The 18,007-nt window shown below is 43.1% G+C and overlaps 1 protein-coding gene across 3 annotated transcripts in view; it reads right to left on the bottom strand.

Moving 5' to 3' along the window:
* SYNDIG1 (synapse differentiation inducing 1) overlaps nucleotides 1-18,007 on the bottom strand; it is a 191,848-nt gene that overhangs the window by 96,086 nt on the left and 77,755 nt on the right. For all 3 annotated transcript variants that reach the window (XM_026489307.4, XM_057312712.1, XM_026489309.4), the window contains exon 2: nucleotides 15,034-15,593. In XM_026489307.4, the coding sequence (XP_026345092.1) occupies nucleotides 15,034-15,513 (480 nt within the window). In that variant the 5' untranslated portion in view covers nucleotides 15,514-15,593. The remainder of the gene's footprint in view (nucleotides 1-15,033; nucleotides 15,594-18,007) is intronic.

The raw sequence follows: 18,007 nt of genomic DNA, 5'->3' as shown, positions 1-18,007 counted from the left end.
AGCGCACACAGGCGGGGGAGTGACAGGCAGAGGGAGAAACAGGCTCCCCGCTGAGCAGGGAGCTCGATGCGGGACTTGATCCCAGGACCCTGGGATCATGACCTGAGCTGAAGGCAGATGCTTAACCGACTGACCCACCCAGGAGCCCGGACTCCTGAAACTTCTAAGGAGAAGGGTTACCACTAGGTCCAGGACCACACCATTGGTTCAACTGAACCAGTTTAAGCTGCAGTCAATCTTCTGAAAGAGGATTACAAAAAGAGTGGTACCCACTGTCTTGTTTCATCCCCAGCCTGGAGACTACCCCTCACTGATACAACAAATACTATGACTACGTTTTATCTTTAGCACATTTTGAGTGTTTATGGAACTACAGGAATTTTTTTAAAGATTTATTTACTTTAGAGACAGAGAACAGGAAGGAGGGAGGGAGGGGCAGAGGGAAAGGGAGAGAGAGTCTTAAGCAGACTCCCCACTGAGCACAGAGCCTGAGATCAGGACCTGAGCCAAAACCAAGAGCTGGATACTTAACCGAATGAGCCACCCAGGCACCTCAGTACAGGAATTTTTAATTTTATCATGTTTTAAAAACCCTTTCTGCTGCTTCCAGATCCACAGAGATGACTGGGATGACATGTCCCTCTCCTTTGTTGGGCAGCTGGCTCTTTCCAAACCCTCCTCACAGTCCTATCACTTTATCGTGGGACTCCTGAATACTGAAGTCCTGCCAGCCAGAGTGATTCCAGGTGCAATGAGAAGGACATCAAAATAGACAGATCAGCGGTTGGCCTGGTAAAGAGACAGCCTCCCGAGGGCATTCAGTCCTAGGAGCCTGATACTCACACCTCTTCCCCAGTGCATGCTAACAACAGACAGACGGGGCTGTTAAAAGGGACAATTCCAGCTGGAATAATATGGCCCAATCTGCTAGCAAAGCAAAGAGAGCTGTTTAAGTCCCTTTTAGGAGCACATTTATTTCTTCCAGGTCAATGCCTGAAGCAAAGCTAAAGCTTGAACCTCCAGAAGCCGCTGTGCAAGGTTCTCATCTACTTCTTCCATAAAACTGGACCAGTGGATGGCATTTTTAGAAGCATGCAGAGGAGATACGGTGTAAAGGATCCCATCCCCAGTTATGCCCAATACCTTATCATGGAGGCTGAGTGTCAAGCTGTGTGAGGGGCCCTCCCCCATTGTGGAAAGAGCAGCGGTGGGAGGCAGAAGACGGCAGTGAGGGAGGTAAATCCTGCCCAGATAGGCACAAGGCCCTGGCAGAGCTCAGAGGCCGCAGACTGGGGAGGTGTTCCAAGGAGGGAAGTATCCAGAAGGAGAGGTGGGGGGTGGGTTCCAGTCGGCTTCACACATGTCAGATCACTTCTGGATTATCCATTTTTTGGTTCATTTCAAGAGGGATTCAGAGTGATCCAGATGGCCAGGAGGGTAGAATACTGTCCTAAGATGAAGAGTGGAGACACTGGGGGTGTTCTGTCCAGGGCCCGGCAGCCTTCGCGGGGATGGTGAAGGGTGTGAGAGGCCATCTTAGAAGAAGACAGACATGGATCCCTGGGCTTCCAGAAGGGTGTGTAAGGGGTAGATCTATCTCTAAAGATGGAAAATATCTCCAGTAAGGGTTGATCTTGAACGTTCTCTGACTGTAAGGGGATTAGGAGAAGCCATCTGGGTCACTGGTCAGGGAAGCTCTCTGTCCTTGCTGCTGAGTGTGGTCCAGGGGCAGCAGCAGCATTGACTAGGAGATGTTAGAAATGCAGACTCCCAGGCCCCACCCTGGACTGCCTGAGCCTGCACCTTAGCAAGGCCTTCACGTTCAGGAGGTGATTCTTTTGCACGCTCAAGCTGACGAGGCTTTGGAGAGGCGTGTGGACGATTAGTCCCCAGGGACGGCTCCTCCCCTGGGAGAGACTCTCCAGTGTGGAGCACCAAGGAGTCCCCCAGCTGGGACACTCCCCAGCTTTCTGCCGAAGCTCCTTGGCTTTCTGTCCAGCCTCCACTTGGGCAGACAAACAGCGGCAACACCAGTGCGATCAACTAAGAGCCTCTCCCCTTGTTCTCTGTTCGAGTTCAGATTCCATCCTTCCTCCAGAATGCTCAGGCTCCATGAGCTTCTCCTTCATTTTGCTCATTTTGTTTCGAGACGGAGTCTCTCCAGGTGACAGTGGCCTTCTGGGTCTTGTCTGCACTGACTTCATCCCGCACCATGATGCAGGTCCTCATGACAGGGCCCAGAACGGCTGTCGCAGGCACTTGGCTGTCACGCAGCTCTCCTGGTGTGGTACCAATTGGCTGGGGAACAGCTGGGCTAGTGTGTGCTGTGGCACACTGGTTCAAGAGGCCAAAATAAATGGTGTTCTGAAAACCAAAAGGCTCAGGGTCAAATTAACCCAGGAATCACTAAATTAGAGTCAGCCATGTGAATTTTGACTCAGTCAAAACTGACGGATAGGACTTGTAGGGCTATAACTTTGTAGGGAGTATCAGGAGTTTCCAAGGGTTGCCACACCCTTTCTGTTTCCCAGGTGAGTGTTCCGTGGAACCCACCTTAGGGAATCTGTGCCAGGGTTGCTGCCTGCCTCCAAATCTACTTGGAACCGGCCCACAGTTCACAGGATAGGGTGTCCAAGAACAGCTGGTCTGATTAAGATTGTGGTATATACAAACATACGAACGCTGTATCGCACTGCTGGGGCTTAAATTAGAGCCACTTATAGGGCTCTATGAAAAATATTTATGCCAGAGATTGTGATTTAATTGGTTTGAGGTGTGACCTCCGAATCACTGGGTTTAAAAGCTAGGGAGCACATGGATGTGAGCTGAGGGTAGGGCTCTGGACTGAGGGCAGGCCTGGGAGAGGTTGGGTGATGTCTGGGCCCCTACTGCCTTTTGGTTTATCCAGCTTTTGTGTTGCTTCTTCCTACTCTACAGCCCACAGAGTAAGAGCTATCCGGGTAAAATCACTGTGGGATTTCTTTTTTTAATGAAACTCCAACGGTGTGTCATTTATAATATTCTTCATGTCATGCTTCCTCCTTATTCCTTATTGGGAGCCTGTCTTTGTTTTTGTGGTTTGTGAAAAACACAATCTGCTCTTGTGTTGCAACACAGTGCTGAACGTTGCCTGGGAGCAGTTTCACATGCACCACTACCCAGCAGTCCCAAGACAGGAAGATTTGCTGATGCTACTGCAGCCAGCTCACTGTGCGCCAGGAGGCCCCCCCTTCTATTTCTGCTTCTTGCACTTGATACGGGTGACTTTGTAAAGAATGTATCAAACAAAGTCAAGGTCATATAAAATTCTTGCCAAGAAAACTCTCAAGGAGCTTGGGTGTTCACACAATTTGGCTTCATTTCTATGAAAAAAAAAATCTTATGAAATTGATCTTGGAATTCTCCTCCCTCTGATAGATTCACTTTTTCATTAATAAATTAGTGAGCATAAACACTAATTACATGTCTACCCTGTAGAGCTGTGGGCTAAGCACTAGAGACATATGCAGGAGTTTATGCCTCTGTTCCTCACCCTGGAGGTTGCAAACCACTCACCTACAGCCCCTGTGGGAGAAGTGGTCCCCAGACCACCAGTCCATGACTCATACTCAGGTCTCCCAGGGCCAGCCTGGGGCCCCCACAGTAGCACTTAGCCTGAAACTCCCCTCCCAGGCTGGCTCTCCCAGCTGGCTGGCTTGTCTTCCCCAAGAGCATTTCCTTAGTCAGTCACTTGGTCATGAGTCCTCATATTGCTGTCTGTTTCTGGCCAACTCAACCTAAGACAGCTGTGGCAAAGAAGACAGAAAATAAAACAGTAAGCAAACGGATAATGAACTAAACTGCAACATAGATGCTGAGAAGAAGCCAGGCCAGTGAAGGGCAAGGGAAAGAAAATTCCAGGCATCAGGAATGGCTGCAGAAGCCCATCTGGTGGTTGAAAGATTGAAGGAGGGCCCTGAGGCTGGAGGTGGTGGGAAGGGAGCAAGGGGTGTGGAGGCCTTGGGAGAGGAGCGCTGCTCATGGCCTCCCTGAAGGCCCGCAGGGAGTCTGTATTTTATTGAACTCTGAGTGATCTGCTACCTAGCAATAGTTTAAAAGAGATAAAAGCAAAAGTCCTAGAAAAGGAGGCTCAGTGATTGATGAATCTATCCAAAGGCTTGATTTTTCCTCTATTTTCTAGAAGAAGCATCGGAGTAAAATTCCCTGCAATCTACCATATTGAAACACATCCAGATTGTACCCAGCCAGCACAACAAGGACAGGTTGCTAGAAAGAGGGCTATCCTCTGGGATCTGACTTCAGTTTACAGATGGCCCACCCCCTCTTGACCTAACCCTTCCACCAGCAAGCCTCCCCGAAACACCTCTATCTCTGCTAACTCATTCTTGAATCTATAGTTCACAGTCCAGACCTCAATGGATAATATCTTGTTTAAGGTTGTAAGATTTCAAGCAATGTATTCTATGTCTACATATATTTTTCTTAACTGTGAGGAATGTTCTCTGACTGCACACATTCCACTTGTTTTATGATGGCATAGATTCCACAATGTCCCCTAGTAGCCCTCAACTTCCCAAGCAGGAGATCCTAGTTACTTGTCCTCGGACATGTGACACCACAGTCCACTGTCCACTGTCCACTGTAAGCTGGCTTACATTCTGCTCACAGGTACTCTTGAGGCTCAATGTGAAAACTTACTGAAGACTCAGATTAACCCTACGAAGGGGACGTTTTCAATTAACATTGCTGCACAACAGTATATGCCTCTTATTTTGTTGATGCATTTCTTAAAAACTGGACAGAGGTTATATATCCTAACATAATCTAGCATTTCTCTGGTGACAGGTTCACAGTATATCATGCAATTTTTATCACCTAGGAGAAAGATCTTTTCTTCGGAGACCTTCAGCCAGCGCCAACTTTCAGGACAGCCAAGGTGGCATTAGTCTGCTTCCCTCCACTCACGAGTAAGAAAGATGAGCCTGGCAAGGATCACTCAGCACACTTCCCACAGTGAAGACCTCCTTCTTCCTTTCTTCCCTCTCTGTCTCCTCCATGTGCATAAAGCACAGGCCACGTGCACTACGGTAACTGGTTCCACTGAAGACGGCTGTGCTTGTTCTTCCTCCATGAGGACAGACCCTTCCTCACCCTTGTGATGACTGAACAGGAACAGCTCCTTGAACCCACAAAATGCCTCTTGTCATGGAAATCGCACTGAAAAAATCCCAGCACACTGAGGGGCCAGAGACCTGCCACGTTATAGTTTTCTTTCTACACATGAACATTGCTGATGCATTCCAGACCACCTGTCTCACTTGTGTGATTTTTTTTCCTTCTATTTTTAGGAAGCACTGGAATGGTTTGCTGGAGGAAAAAAATGAACAATATGGGTTCAAGTAAAAGTTGGGCTCATCTCAGATTTTAATGCTGTATCTGTCATTGCTTCCTGGTAGCATGATTCATGGATGCTGAGCTGTGCTGCATGTAAGGTCCCTGCTTCTCAGCACATTCTCATCACCGAAACTTCGAATGCAAAGGATACATCTCTTCTAACAAACTTTAACGCTTGTCATTACTTTCTTTTTCTTACGGTATTATGATATGGTAAGAAGGAGATGATGTCTATCAGCATTGATCAGGGTTACACGGTACCCCCAAGGTCTCAAGGCTAATCACCGAGGAAGTCTGCTTTACACACTTATTAAAGAGTCACCAGAATGTCGAAGTTAGTGGAGGCCAGAAGAAGAAATGTTTTCATAAACTATTCTGCAAATCTACATTACATGGATCTCTAAAGGATCCTGTCTGTATGGGATTTCATTCAAATGAGTATTACCAGAGATAAGTGGCCCTTCAGCTAAGCTTGGGGAAACTTTATTAAAATACAATTGGGTTTAGAATAAACATTCTTCTGGTATTTGTTCAAAATACCAGAGAGTATGGCAGAAATTCATCAGAAGCTTGAGTCTTCTCTTTGCTGGTATTCAGACTACATTTACGCATGTTAGAAAGCATTTAGCCCACAGCTACACGTAAATATATCAAAGCTGATTTCATTACAAGAAATACCGTCTTACAATGACAGAAGATCCCAGTTCTCTGGCACTGATTCCCTTCATTAAGGCAGCTGTAGATATGACAGGCCCCTCCTCACCCACAATTGTGACTCGTGGCTCAGAAGTCCCAGTCAAGAAATCCGGTCAGCACAAATTTGAAAAATTAAAAAAGGCTTTTATTTATTTGACATAGAAATTCGGTTTGATGCCCCCACGCTTTTATGTATTGAAAACTATTTCAGAGGAATATGAAAAATGATCAGCTTGTATTATTATGACAGATAGATTTATTATCTGGGGAGATTCTCTTCCCATCTAACGGCTATAATTACACACTCCAATGCCTTTTATTGATATATAAGATAGAATATATTAGATGAGAACATAAGAGATTGATTTTTATTTTTTAAGAAACATTCCTTGAATTCCACATTTAAATGAGTTATCCTTGATTCAGAAAATTGAAACAATAAATGGCATACAATTATGCCAACCACATTTATATTTCACAAAATATTTTTAGACTTTTCTTTGGAAATTGTATTTAGAATGCCCTCACTAGTGGAAAATATTTCATGAAAGTAAATTTAATTTCTAGACGAGTCAAACTTACTCATACAGTGCCCTTTTGGAGAACAAGGTGGTTGCTGCAGTTTGGGCAACACAAAATGAGTTCTGACTATAAGGAGGTAAAACTACTCCTTTGTGTAAGTGATCCACAGGTGGATTCAAAAGAAACGGAAATATCTAAATATATTTAATTACAGACTGTCCCAAGGGAGGAAAATGATAATTTAATTTTCTAATGCTATAAGCAAATGTATGTCATATTATTTAAAGATAATTAATTTGATTAAAATTCTTAACCTAACTGCAAGACATCTGTGGACATTTGAACATATTCTTTGTCTGAATCTAGCGATGCTGGAAAATGCACGTCTAGAACTTCAGGCAATATCCTGGCAGGGGGTGGACGTATCTTGTCTTCTAGAAACAACTGGAAAAAATTGTCAATACGGCCTTATAAAGGCTCTCAACATTGACCAAAGGCCAATAGTATTTGAAAAGTATTTACTTACTAACCACCGGTGAAATCTGAGTAATTATAGTGGGGGTCTGTGCTTGGCCTCCATGCTTGGCCCACGCAGGATTTCTGCTAAGGTGGGGCTAGCCACAGTAACTAGTCACTTCATTGTTGGAAGGTGCTTAATTGATTGGAAGTAGAGTGGAAAACCCATTCCCAGCTATGACTGAGAAAAGCCTACAGCTCTCCCAACCTATGGCTATAGTACTAGTTGGGTCAAATGGCAGAGTGGAGAACAATCCAGGAATTTAACAGGAAGCTCCTGGAAATGAGAGAACCACAGAGGGGCTTAGTAAGCTCTCTTCACATCCCTGGCTGACATGGTGGCTAACACTGAAAAGTCAGTAAGAGGAAAAAAGAAAACAACAACAAATCCAAGAAACAAGTAGAAAACAAAAATCAAAATGGCAGACAGAAATTCAATCATATAAAAATGACATTTTGTGCAAATGGACTAAATATTCCGATCAAATGACAGACTGTAAGACAATAAAAAAAGAAGAAGAAAACAAGATAAACTACATGCTTCCTATAAGAGATATACTTTAAATTCTGAGACAAAAGTAAATTCTAAGCAAAGAGATGGAAAAAGATGTATCACACAAACAGTAATAATAAGGGAGTGGGAGTAGCTATATTAGTGTCACACAAAATTGACCTGAAGACAAGAAATACTATTAGACATAAAGAGGAACATTGTATGATGATAAAATGGTCAACACTTTAGCAAGATATAATAATAATAGGGGGACCTGGGTGGCTCAGTCAGTTAAGCATCTGACTCTTGGTTTCAGCTGAAATTGTGACCTCATGGATCATGAGACTGAGTCCCTTTCCTGGCTCTGCACTTAGCAGGGAGTCCTGCTTCAAGATTCTTTCCCTCTGCCCTTCCCCCTGCTGTCTCTCTCTTTCTCCTTCTAAAATAAATTAATAAGTCTTTAAAAAAATAACAAATGTGCATGCACCTACCAGTGGAGCCCCAGAATACATAAAGCACAACTGACAAAATCAATGGATTAATTAGTCAAATAAACAGCAAGGACAAAAGACATGAACAACACCATCAGCTAACTTGACCTAACAAACGTTTATGGAATACTTCACACAATGACAAAATACATTCTCTCACAAGTGTGCATGGCACATTTCCCAGAATATATTATCTGTTAGGCCCCGTACCAAGTCTCAATAAATTTAAGAGAGAAATTATACAAGCTATGTTCTTCAACCACATGAAATTAAATGAGTAAATAATAAAAAACATGGGGACACCTCTGAATATTTGAAAAATTAAACAATACTTTTACAAATAACCCATTAGTAAAATAAGAAATCACAATGGATATTAGAAAATTTTTGAACTAAATTAAAAATGAAAACAACACATCAAAATTTGTATTTAAAACAGTGTTTGAGAGAAAGTTATAGCTTTAAACATATATATTATGAAGGAAAAAAAAATCTCAAGTCAGTAACTAAGCCTCATGTAAAGAAACTAAAAAAGGGCAAATTTAACCCAAAGGAAACAGAGAAGGTATCATAAATATCTGAGTGAAAATCAATGAAATGGAAAACTGAAAAGCAAGAGAACAATCAATAAAATCAGCAGTCAGCTACTTGAAAAGATCAACAAAATTTATGAACCTTCAGCTAGACAGACCAAAGAAGTAACAGAAAACCTTGAATTACCAAAAGTAGGCATGAAAGAGGAGATACCACCAACCATATAGAAAATAAAAAGATTTAAATGGAATATTATGAACAACTGTATACCAGTAAATTACATAATTGGATAAAATGGAAAAATTCCTAGAATGACACAAATCAATAAACTTGAGTCAAGAAGAAAGGAAAATCTTAAGATTTTCTTTAAAACAATAGATTTAAAACAATAAAGAAATCAGAGCAGATCCGTAATCAAAACTCTTCCCACACAGAACAGCCAAGGCCAGATGTCTTCATTGATGACTTCAATAAATATTAAAAACAAAAGCAAAAACAATACTATGCAGAATCTTTCTGAAAACAGGAAAGGGAGCACTTTCTAACTCATTCTGTAAGGCCAGTATTACCCTGATACCAAAGCCAGGAAGAGATACCACAGGAAAAGAACCACAGACTAATATCACTCATGGACACAAAAATAAAAATTCTTAACAAATGATTAGTAAATCAAATCCAGCAATATTTAAAGAGGAGTATATATCATGACCAAGGGGGATTTATCCCCCAAAGTGAGGAGACCTTAATATCTGAAAATCAGTTAATGTAATAGATCATATTAACAGAATAAAGGACAAAAGAAAAAACCCCATACGATAATTTAAATAGAGAAGAAGCATTTGTCAAAATTAAACAATGCTTTTTTATTAAAAAAAAGACCAAATTGTTCAACAAAGTTGTGATGGAAGGGATGCCTGCTGCTCACTATTTCCCTTCAACACCATATTTGAGGTTCTAGCCAGTGCAATGAGGCAAACAAGGAAAATCAACCCCAAATCCCCCTGCCCCAAATCTCTCAAGGGAGACAAAAACATTTTCTATAATGTTGTCGGTCGTTTTCTGAATTCTTTCTGTTCCTCTGGGTCAACTTTTCTATTTTTGTTGCTTTGTCTCATTCACACTTTTGAATTTGCTTCAAGTGTTTGTTGAGTCCTCCCTCTTTGTTTATATTTATGAAAGGGGCACATGTCAGTGTTATACCGCAGTTGTGAAATTCTGTCTCTCCTAACAGGCGTCAAGTGTGTAACAGGAGGGCAGACTCCTAGTCTTGGGAAGGCCAATAACAGGATCATGGCAGTGAGTCTGTGACCACCCCAGCTCTACCTCCTCATGCTTTACCTGTGGACTCTGAAACAGCAGCTTACTGTAACACATATCCCCCCCACCCCTAACGTAGGAGGTACAGCATTACCATTAGGAGGCAAGAGTCTGAAGTCAGCATGTTTCAGTTCCAAGGGCTGCCAGCACAGCCAACTGTGTGACCTTGGATACCTCCCAAGCTTCAGTGTCCTTGTGCACAGGGTGAGGCGGGACCAGCACCTGTGGCCCAGCGCTGCTGTGGGTTACGTGACAAAGGGTGCACGGAGGGCCTGGCACAGACACATCCTCCATCAGTAGGTGCCTACCATCCCCTTCCTTCCTGTGGTGAAGAAAAGGCTTCCCCACCACCTTGGGCACTGTTTCTAAGTGATGACATTCCATGTGCTCTAGGATCCTGAAGGGGTTGCACTATTACAAATAAGTGGGTAATAATTGGCCTTTCAACATTTGATAAGCATCTCTAACAGCAGGGGGGCTATTGGCTTCTCTAGCCGTGAACTTCACCTACATTATTTCATAGCTTCAAATTCAAATTTTCTATTTCATAGAACTGCTTTATTACCAGAGCCTGAAATCTCTGTTTGAGTTTCTCTGTGTGAAAAGGAGAAGTGGTTTCCTGCTGTTGGTATTCCTGAAAGTGCAGTTTTAGCTGTGGTCTGGGCACTGAATGAAGCAGTGGACACACACCAGGGAGGAGGCCCTGGGGGCTGTGGAGCACCAGGCCCAAAATCATGCACCCAGAATGGCCTGAGAGACCCCCGCCCCCAGGGAGGCGATTACACTGAGTGCAGTGGGACCGTATGAAGAGGAGCCACCTTGGTGCTCCCGCAATCCCTCAGAGGCTCCCTGAGATCTCCCTATCTAATTCAGAGCCCCAATAATTCAACATGACCAGCAGCTTCCTCTTGGGTAGAGCAGGGCAAATCTCAATTTCGAGGCCTTTCCATAAAGATTCTTGAAATTAGCTATAGAACCTACTCACATTAATACAATCTTGAGGGCCAACCAAAAACACATGTTCTTGCAGAAATGTGCATCAGGTGAGCACACCTCTTTGGACTGGGGACATCTTCCTTATAAATGCCAGGGATGAACCTCTCCAGGTAGAGTGGTAAGGGGACAGGTAAGAGGCAGGTTGTCTGGTACGCAGGAACTCTAGCGACAAGGACCCCTGCTCTTCACCCGCACAATGGCTTTCTGAAAATTTCAATTTTTAGGAAACAGTATCAATTTGCTATAGACCTAATGAAGCTACAGAATTCCCAGAGAAGTTAAATTCTTATTTTTTGTTGTTGTTTTGTCTGAAGTAGTACTGCCTTCTGGGAAGAGCTCCAGATCAATATCTACGGTGTTTTCTGTTTAAGTCACAAAATAACTATGGCTGCTGTCACTCTGTTCAATTAGATGATCTTAAAATATATATATATATCAAATAGGCCAAACGTTTTTGCTCTGTGGTAGACTACAATAATTGGTACCCAATTTGTTGGCACTTTCCTATACTGTCAACCTAAAAAGTCCCTCCCACACTGACTTTGGGCTTAGCCATGTATCTTTCTTTGGCCAATAAGACAATAACATGCATTATACAAGCAAAGTTTTGGAAAGGCCTTGGATGCTGGGACTCACCCTCTCTTGCTGCTCCTGGAATCTCTAGCATGACTGCCATTTGACGGAGTGACTTGTTGGATGGTTAGACACATGTGGTCCAGCCACCTCTGTCGTCTCAGCCAGTGGCCAGACAGCATTCCAAGTACAGCTGCAGAGCTGAGCAGCAGCTGCCTACAGACTAGTGAGGGAACCCGAGTGAGACTAGCAGAGCAAGAACCATCCCGCTGAGACCCATTCCAGTTGTTGACCCTAAGAATCATGACCTAAATAAATAGTTGTGTTAAGCCATTAAGTTTTAGGGTATTTGTTATGCAGCAAATGCTAACTGATATAGGTCCCTTTATTAGTTCATGGAATGGAAAAACAATAAACCTTAGAACAGTTGCTGCATACACACTGACTCTTCTAGCTCCTCATTAGTTTTTCTTCATAAAGACAGACTGCCATGTATACACCATAAGAATGTTGCTGAGAAAATATCTGTTTTTTACAGAATTCCTAATGGACCAAGTCAACCATTTTGAAGGACCCCCTGGAATCCTCCATGGCTGTATTAAACAGTACTGAAGGAGTGACAGCAGCCATAATGTGTCTTGATTCCTTCCCCTCAGAGCCTGTGCAAAGAGCCCTTTCTTGGTCTGTGTTTGCCAACCAGTCTCATATGAGACAGCCCAACTTCTGAACAACTTGTTCCACCAATGTCATTGGGTGTGCCCTTTCTGGCTAAGGTATAAATGCCAACATGTTCTACCTTACCATTGTAGTCAGAGATGACTATAAACATATTAATACACAGTAGGCATTATAACCATGAGTAAAGATTCCAGCTGCTGTATCACTAAAGTTAACTCTTTCTGATGGGCTATTGCTACTGTTGCCAGGACAGGGAAACAAACTGGGTGGCAGAGCTCACTTCCCCAGAAACCTGCACTACCTGTCAAAGCCTTGGAGAGACCAGGTAGAAAAGCCTGTTGCACCAGCCACCCACCTCCTAGCATTTAATGTAAAAGATTGTCTCTAAGTGGGTTCTGGTCCTCTGCAGAGTTCCAAAAGCCACATCTACTGGCTGAGGTCATTATGCGAAAATGTTGCAAAAAAATGGATTCGGTAATTGATTGCCAAAAATGTGGATTAAGACCTACTCTGAAAAGAACACTTGCATTTAAATTACAGCTGTATTTATTTGCAAGCTCAATCTGAAGCCCAAGCAAGTCTTAAAGAAAAAGGAATACGATTCCTTTTAGTGTAGTTCATTATGAAGTCACAGAATGGAAGTAGACTAAGGACTAAGAAGATGTGTTACTCACCTGTTCATCCTCACCTACCCTGGTGGAATGTAGTTATTCAAGGATATGGACCTTAAGTTGATGGATATAAGGAGAGGGAAGGAGGAATGAAGCCCACACAAGTGACAAAGTGATGATGGAAACATTCACGAATTTCTTTTACATTTTCAATCTAGTAACTATCCCAAACTTTTAAATTCTGATGGATATTATATATTGGAACTTATTTTCCAAATATTCCTAACAAAGATGAAAATCCTCCACTGACCAGTTTGACCATTTGAAAGCTTAGGGAAATCTCTGCACAGGACAGTCCTGACCCTTTCCTTCCCATCATCTCTGCACAACGGCAAACTTCACTTTTTAAGTTTTTCTTCACTTCTACTGCTGTCTTGATTCTCTCTCTCACCATCTCTTATGACAGGTCCCAATAGGCTCTGTGAATGCAGTTTGGTCCTAGCCCTATGCCCCCCCCCCATCTCCCTACTCTGCCCCACTGTCTTATTCTGCAGCCATAACAGCTTCTGAAAACTCAAATCTGACCCCAGCTCTCCTGCCTGAAACCCCTCAGAGGTTTCCACACCATGACACCCATCAAGGTGTCTAGCAGTATGGCATATGAGATGCAGCAAGCAGTACCCCTATAGCTGAGGGTGGGCCTGGACTCTCCAGTCTCAGGCCACTCCCCTCAATATAGGGTTTCTTCTTGATGTTGTTATCTGTCCTTTCTTTTGTAGGCATCTGGGTTTGTGACCTCGCCTAAATTCCAGCCTCCCTTAGAAGGCTGGTATGGTCCTCAGTTACGGTCCTGTCTCCCCCGACTTCACCATGATCCCTAGGTCTTAGCAACTGCAATCAGTTACTGTTCCCTGCAGACCGAGGCTGGATGCCTCTGTGCTTTATCTGCTCATGATGTCGCCTTGGACCAGAGTTTCCCCACAACCTCCCCATGAGCCTTTTTGCTCACAGTCTGGTTCTCCTCCTCAAGATGTAGTGCAGGGGGTGCTTCCTCTGTGATGACTCCTGACCCCCCACATTATACTTGGAGTCCCATCTCCTCCCCCTTTAGATGCTCTCAGAGCAGGATTGGTACTCCACCGTCTAACTCCTGTGTTTTGTGAAATTTGCATTTTTGTGTATTTGCTTCCTGAACTTCATGCAAGTCAAGCGACATTTATACTTTTGCGTTTAGCAATACCCTCAGGCCTTGGAAAAGAGTGGACACGTGACAGAGGCTTGTGAATGGAAGCCAAAGTACTTCTCGCAGTTTTCTAAAAACTTTGGCATTGCCAGAGCTGACACTATCCTGTTCCCCTTAACAGGTGTCACCAGAGGGTGTGAAAGTCTGCTCTGATGGCCTCTCCTACAACTTGACTTCTCTGGACTCCCTGCCAATTGGTTTTCATGGCTCCAATCACAGGAACTGCTACAAAACATTTCCCATTTCTGAATTTCCTTTCTGATTAAAACCATCTCTTTCCAGCTGCTTCTGGTTCTCACTGCACCTCCAGGCCTGATGCTTCTAGTTTCCTTGGCTGCTGTGTTGTGTTATACCATGTCCAATGTGCACGTTTCAAAGCATGTAATCCAAATGCCCTTACCTGCCCTCCAGTCTACTGAAGAATTGACTCTTGTAACAACTCAATTCATCTTCCCTTTAGGCTAGCATTCCTACTATTTCTTCCAGCAGGTTTAGCTATACCAAGGATTCCTTAGTAGAAACTTTGGAATGCCAAATCAAGGAAACTGCTTGTGGTAGCAAAAACTCTTCTCAAATTGTCCCCACACATGTCTTTCCAGCCTCGTGTGGCCCTAGGACCAAGTGCCCCCCTCTCACCTTGATCACTTTTGTCAATGACCCCTCTCACTCCTAAGTTAGCAGGAATCCCCAACTGACTTCTGGTGCTGGCAACCATTTAGTCCTCCGGTAGCCCCATTCTCACAGCCATTACCTTGGGTCGTCTCTGCCAGCATCCCCGCTGAAGACCTTACTCAGTTTTGGTCATCTAGTCTTTCTCCACTCAATCTCCAATGGATATTTAACAATGCTTCAGTTTCTCTACATTTTTGCACACTAGTTGTATTCCCTAACTTTTGCCAGGCACTCATGAGTCCCCACCCGATCCCCATGTCCCATTTGCAAAGGCTCATGATAAACACATCCTCTGACCTCCAGCTCCTGGAATTCCTCCTCCTCCTCCACGTCATAGGAGAGGGTGTGGATTTTGATGTCATCAGCTGAGAGGTCAATGAACTTTCCATCAGGGTACTCCAGACTCTCTTTGGTGGGCGACCGGTCCTCAATGAAGGTGGTCTCGCAACAGTCGGCAGCCACACCGTCCCCCCAAGAGCGCAGCACGCCCTCTGAGTAGAGGATGATGTTGGGTCGGAAATGGGACTCCACAGACTGCTGAAGTGTGTTGGGGTCCAGCAGTTGCTGGACTGGCTCATTCCTGCTGCCATCCAGGCTGGCTGGTGCTGTGCTGCCCACCACTCGGCAGCTCTGGTACTGTGGCGCTGGGTAAACAGACACCAGGCCATCTCTGCTCTCGGCCATGAAGTTTCTTGTGTTAATTAAGCCATTCCTCTTGCCAGCATCACTGATTTTACTGTGCACCAACATGCTCTTCTGTTCAATTATGCCATCCATGGTGTTCTCCCTCCCCAACTGGGCGTCAGGCTGGCGGGCCGCACTTCAGGGTCAAATTTGCCTCATGGGACCCATTTCTCCTAGAGGAGGAGGAAACAGAGATGAGACAAGAAAATCACACCTGAAAAAAAGCTAATCACACAGACCCTTGCTGTTTCAGCGTGCACTAGTCAGCCGATTTGCACAGAAGCTGTGCGCGCGGCGGTGGGGGGGGGGGGGCGGTGCAGGTGATATCTAGATATTCTAGTCCTACCTATTCTACCAATTTTTAAAAGGCTCTATCAGGGCAGCCAGTCAGAGAAAGCCAGAAATTGATTACTCATATCCCTATAAAGTCTTTGCTTCCAAATAAAGGAGACTGCAGAAATTGGAACCACTGCAGCTCTAGAGAAACCTGTGATTGCCAGCAAACATCTTGAAACCCATGAGTAAATCCAATCACATTAGCATTGGGCCAGTCCACAGGGAAAATAGGCTGTAAATCTGTAATGGACTCTTCCCAGGTCCATGGCTATTCATTTGAGCAGAAAACATACACCCAAGGAAGAAAAGGTTGAAAATAATGTCCCACATAGATTTAGAAGATAAATGACAAGAAAACCCACACCATTAGTTCTGTATATAGACAAAATTCTCAAAGTATGGAAAAACTCACATGTACATTCTAATCTATGTATTAACATTAGCTCAATATTCACACATGTCTACTGGTCTTCCAACATCGTCCCAGGAATTGAACTAGAAATTCCCCTGCCTTAATGGTACTCAACTTAGAGAAACATCTACATAGGGTACAATTAGAAAGCCTTCTAAATGGTTTCTCCCTAGATCACATACTTTTCTAGGGTTTTGAATGTTCAAAAAAAAGGAAGAGGAGAAAGAAAAAGATACCAAAGGTTAAGATTTTGGAGATAATGCATTTCCTTACACAGCAAAGGAAACCACCAACAAATAAAAAGACAATCTACTGAATGGGAGAAGATACTTGCAAATGATATATCTGATAAAAATATGTATCTGATAAGAGGTTAATATCCAAAATATATGAAGAACTTACACAACTCAATGCCAAAGAAAACAAAACAAAATTTTATTAAAAAATCTGATTAAAAAATGGGCAGAGGACCTAAATACACATTTTTCAAAGAAGACATACAGATGGCAAGCAGACACACGAAAGATGACCAACATCACTGATCATTAGGGAAATGCAAATCAAAACCAAGCTGACCTCATACCAGTCAGAATAGCTAGTATCAAAAAGACAAGTAATAACAAGTACTGGTGAGGATGTGGAGAAAAGGAACCCTCATGCACTTTTGGTGGGAATGTAAATTGGTGCAGCCACTATGGAAAACAGTTCCTCAAAAAATTAAGGATAAAAATACCATATGATCCAAATCCAAATGTTCAGGGTATTTACCCAAAGAAAATGAAAACACTAATTTGAAAATGTATATGCACCCCATATGCTTATTGCTGCATTATTTACAATAGCCAAGAATAGAAGCAACCCAAACGCTCATCAATAGATGAGTGGCTAATGAAGATGTGGTATGCATTCACACACACATATGTGTGGGTGGGTGGGTGTATACACACATATATAGTGGAATATTTCTCAGCCATAAAAGAGAATGAGATCTTGCCATTTACGGCAACATGGATGGACCAGAGCATTAGGAGGTGCAATCTTCCAGTAATAAAATACATAAGTCATGGGGGTGAAAACTACAGTAATAGTGTTGTATGGTGACAGGTGATGACTACACTCATCAAGGTGAGCACTGAGTAATGCATAGATTTGTTGAATCACTATGTTGTACACCTAAAACTAACACAGTATGTCAACTATAGTTAAGAAACAAAAATACTGGGGCGCCTGGGTAGCGCAGTCATTAAGCGTCTGCCTTCGGCTCAGGGCATGATCCCGGCGTTCCGGGATCGAGTCCCACATCAGGCTCCTCTGCTGTGAGCCTGCTTCTTCCTCTCCCACTCCCCCTGCTTGTGTTCCCTCTCTGCTGGCTGTCTATCTCTGTCAAATAAATAAATAAAATCTTTAAAAAAAAAAGAAAAGAAACAAAAATACTTTAAAATTTTAAAATAAAATAATTTAAAAACATTTGAGTAATTTACCTATAAGGAAAAAAAAATTAATGAGGACAACTTTTTCTCAAGATTTATAAATGCTTAGACTTTTCCTAACAACAAAAAGAATGTATTTCCTCAAGCATTTCCTCTTTGCAAGTTAGTAGCTATTACGTATGAAAACTTTTCCATCTTGGGGACTTGGAGTATTCTGGCTTTTTACAAGAGTTCAGAATTTTCTGATATCATAACTGCTTTATTTGGTGGTAGCTACAAGGATTTAAAATTTCAGACCAGCCAAGAGATAGAGAAGTCACTTTTGTGATGAACTGGAAAATAACATTTTAGTAGAATTGACAAATGACTAGTCAAACTATAGCATATGCACAGAGAGATGGTGGGTATT

The sequence above is a fragment of the Ursus arctos genome, unplaced genomic scaffold (genome assembly GCF_023065955.2).
Source record: "Ursus arctos isolate Adak ecotype North America unplaced genomic scaffold, UrsArc2.0 scaffold_16, whole genome shotgun sequence".
In the NCBI taxonomy this organism is placed as follows: Eukaryota; Metazoa; Chordata; class Mammalia; order Carnivora; family Ursidae; genus Ursus; species Ursus arctos.
Note: the sequence above shows the minus strand (reverse complement) of the source record. Positions and strands in the feature narration are given on the sequence as shown.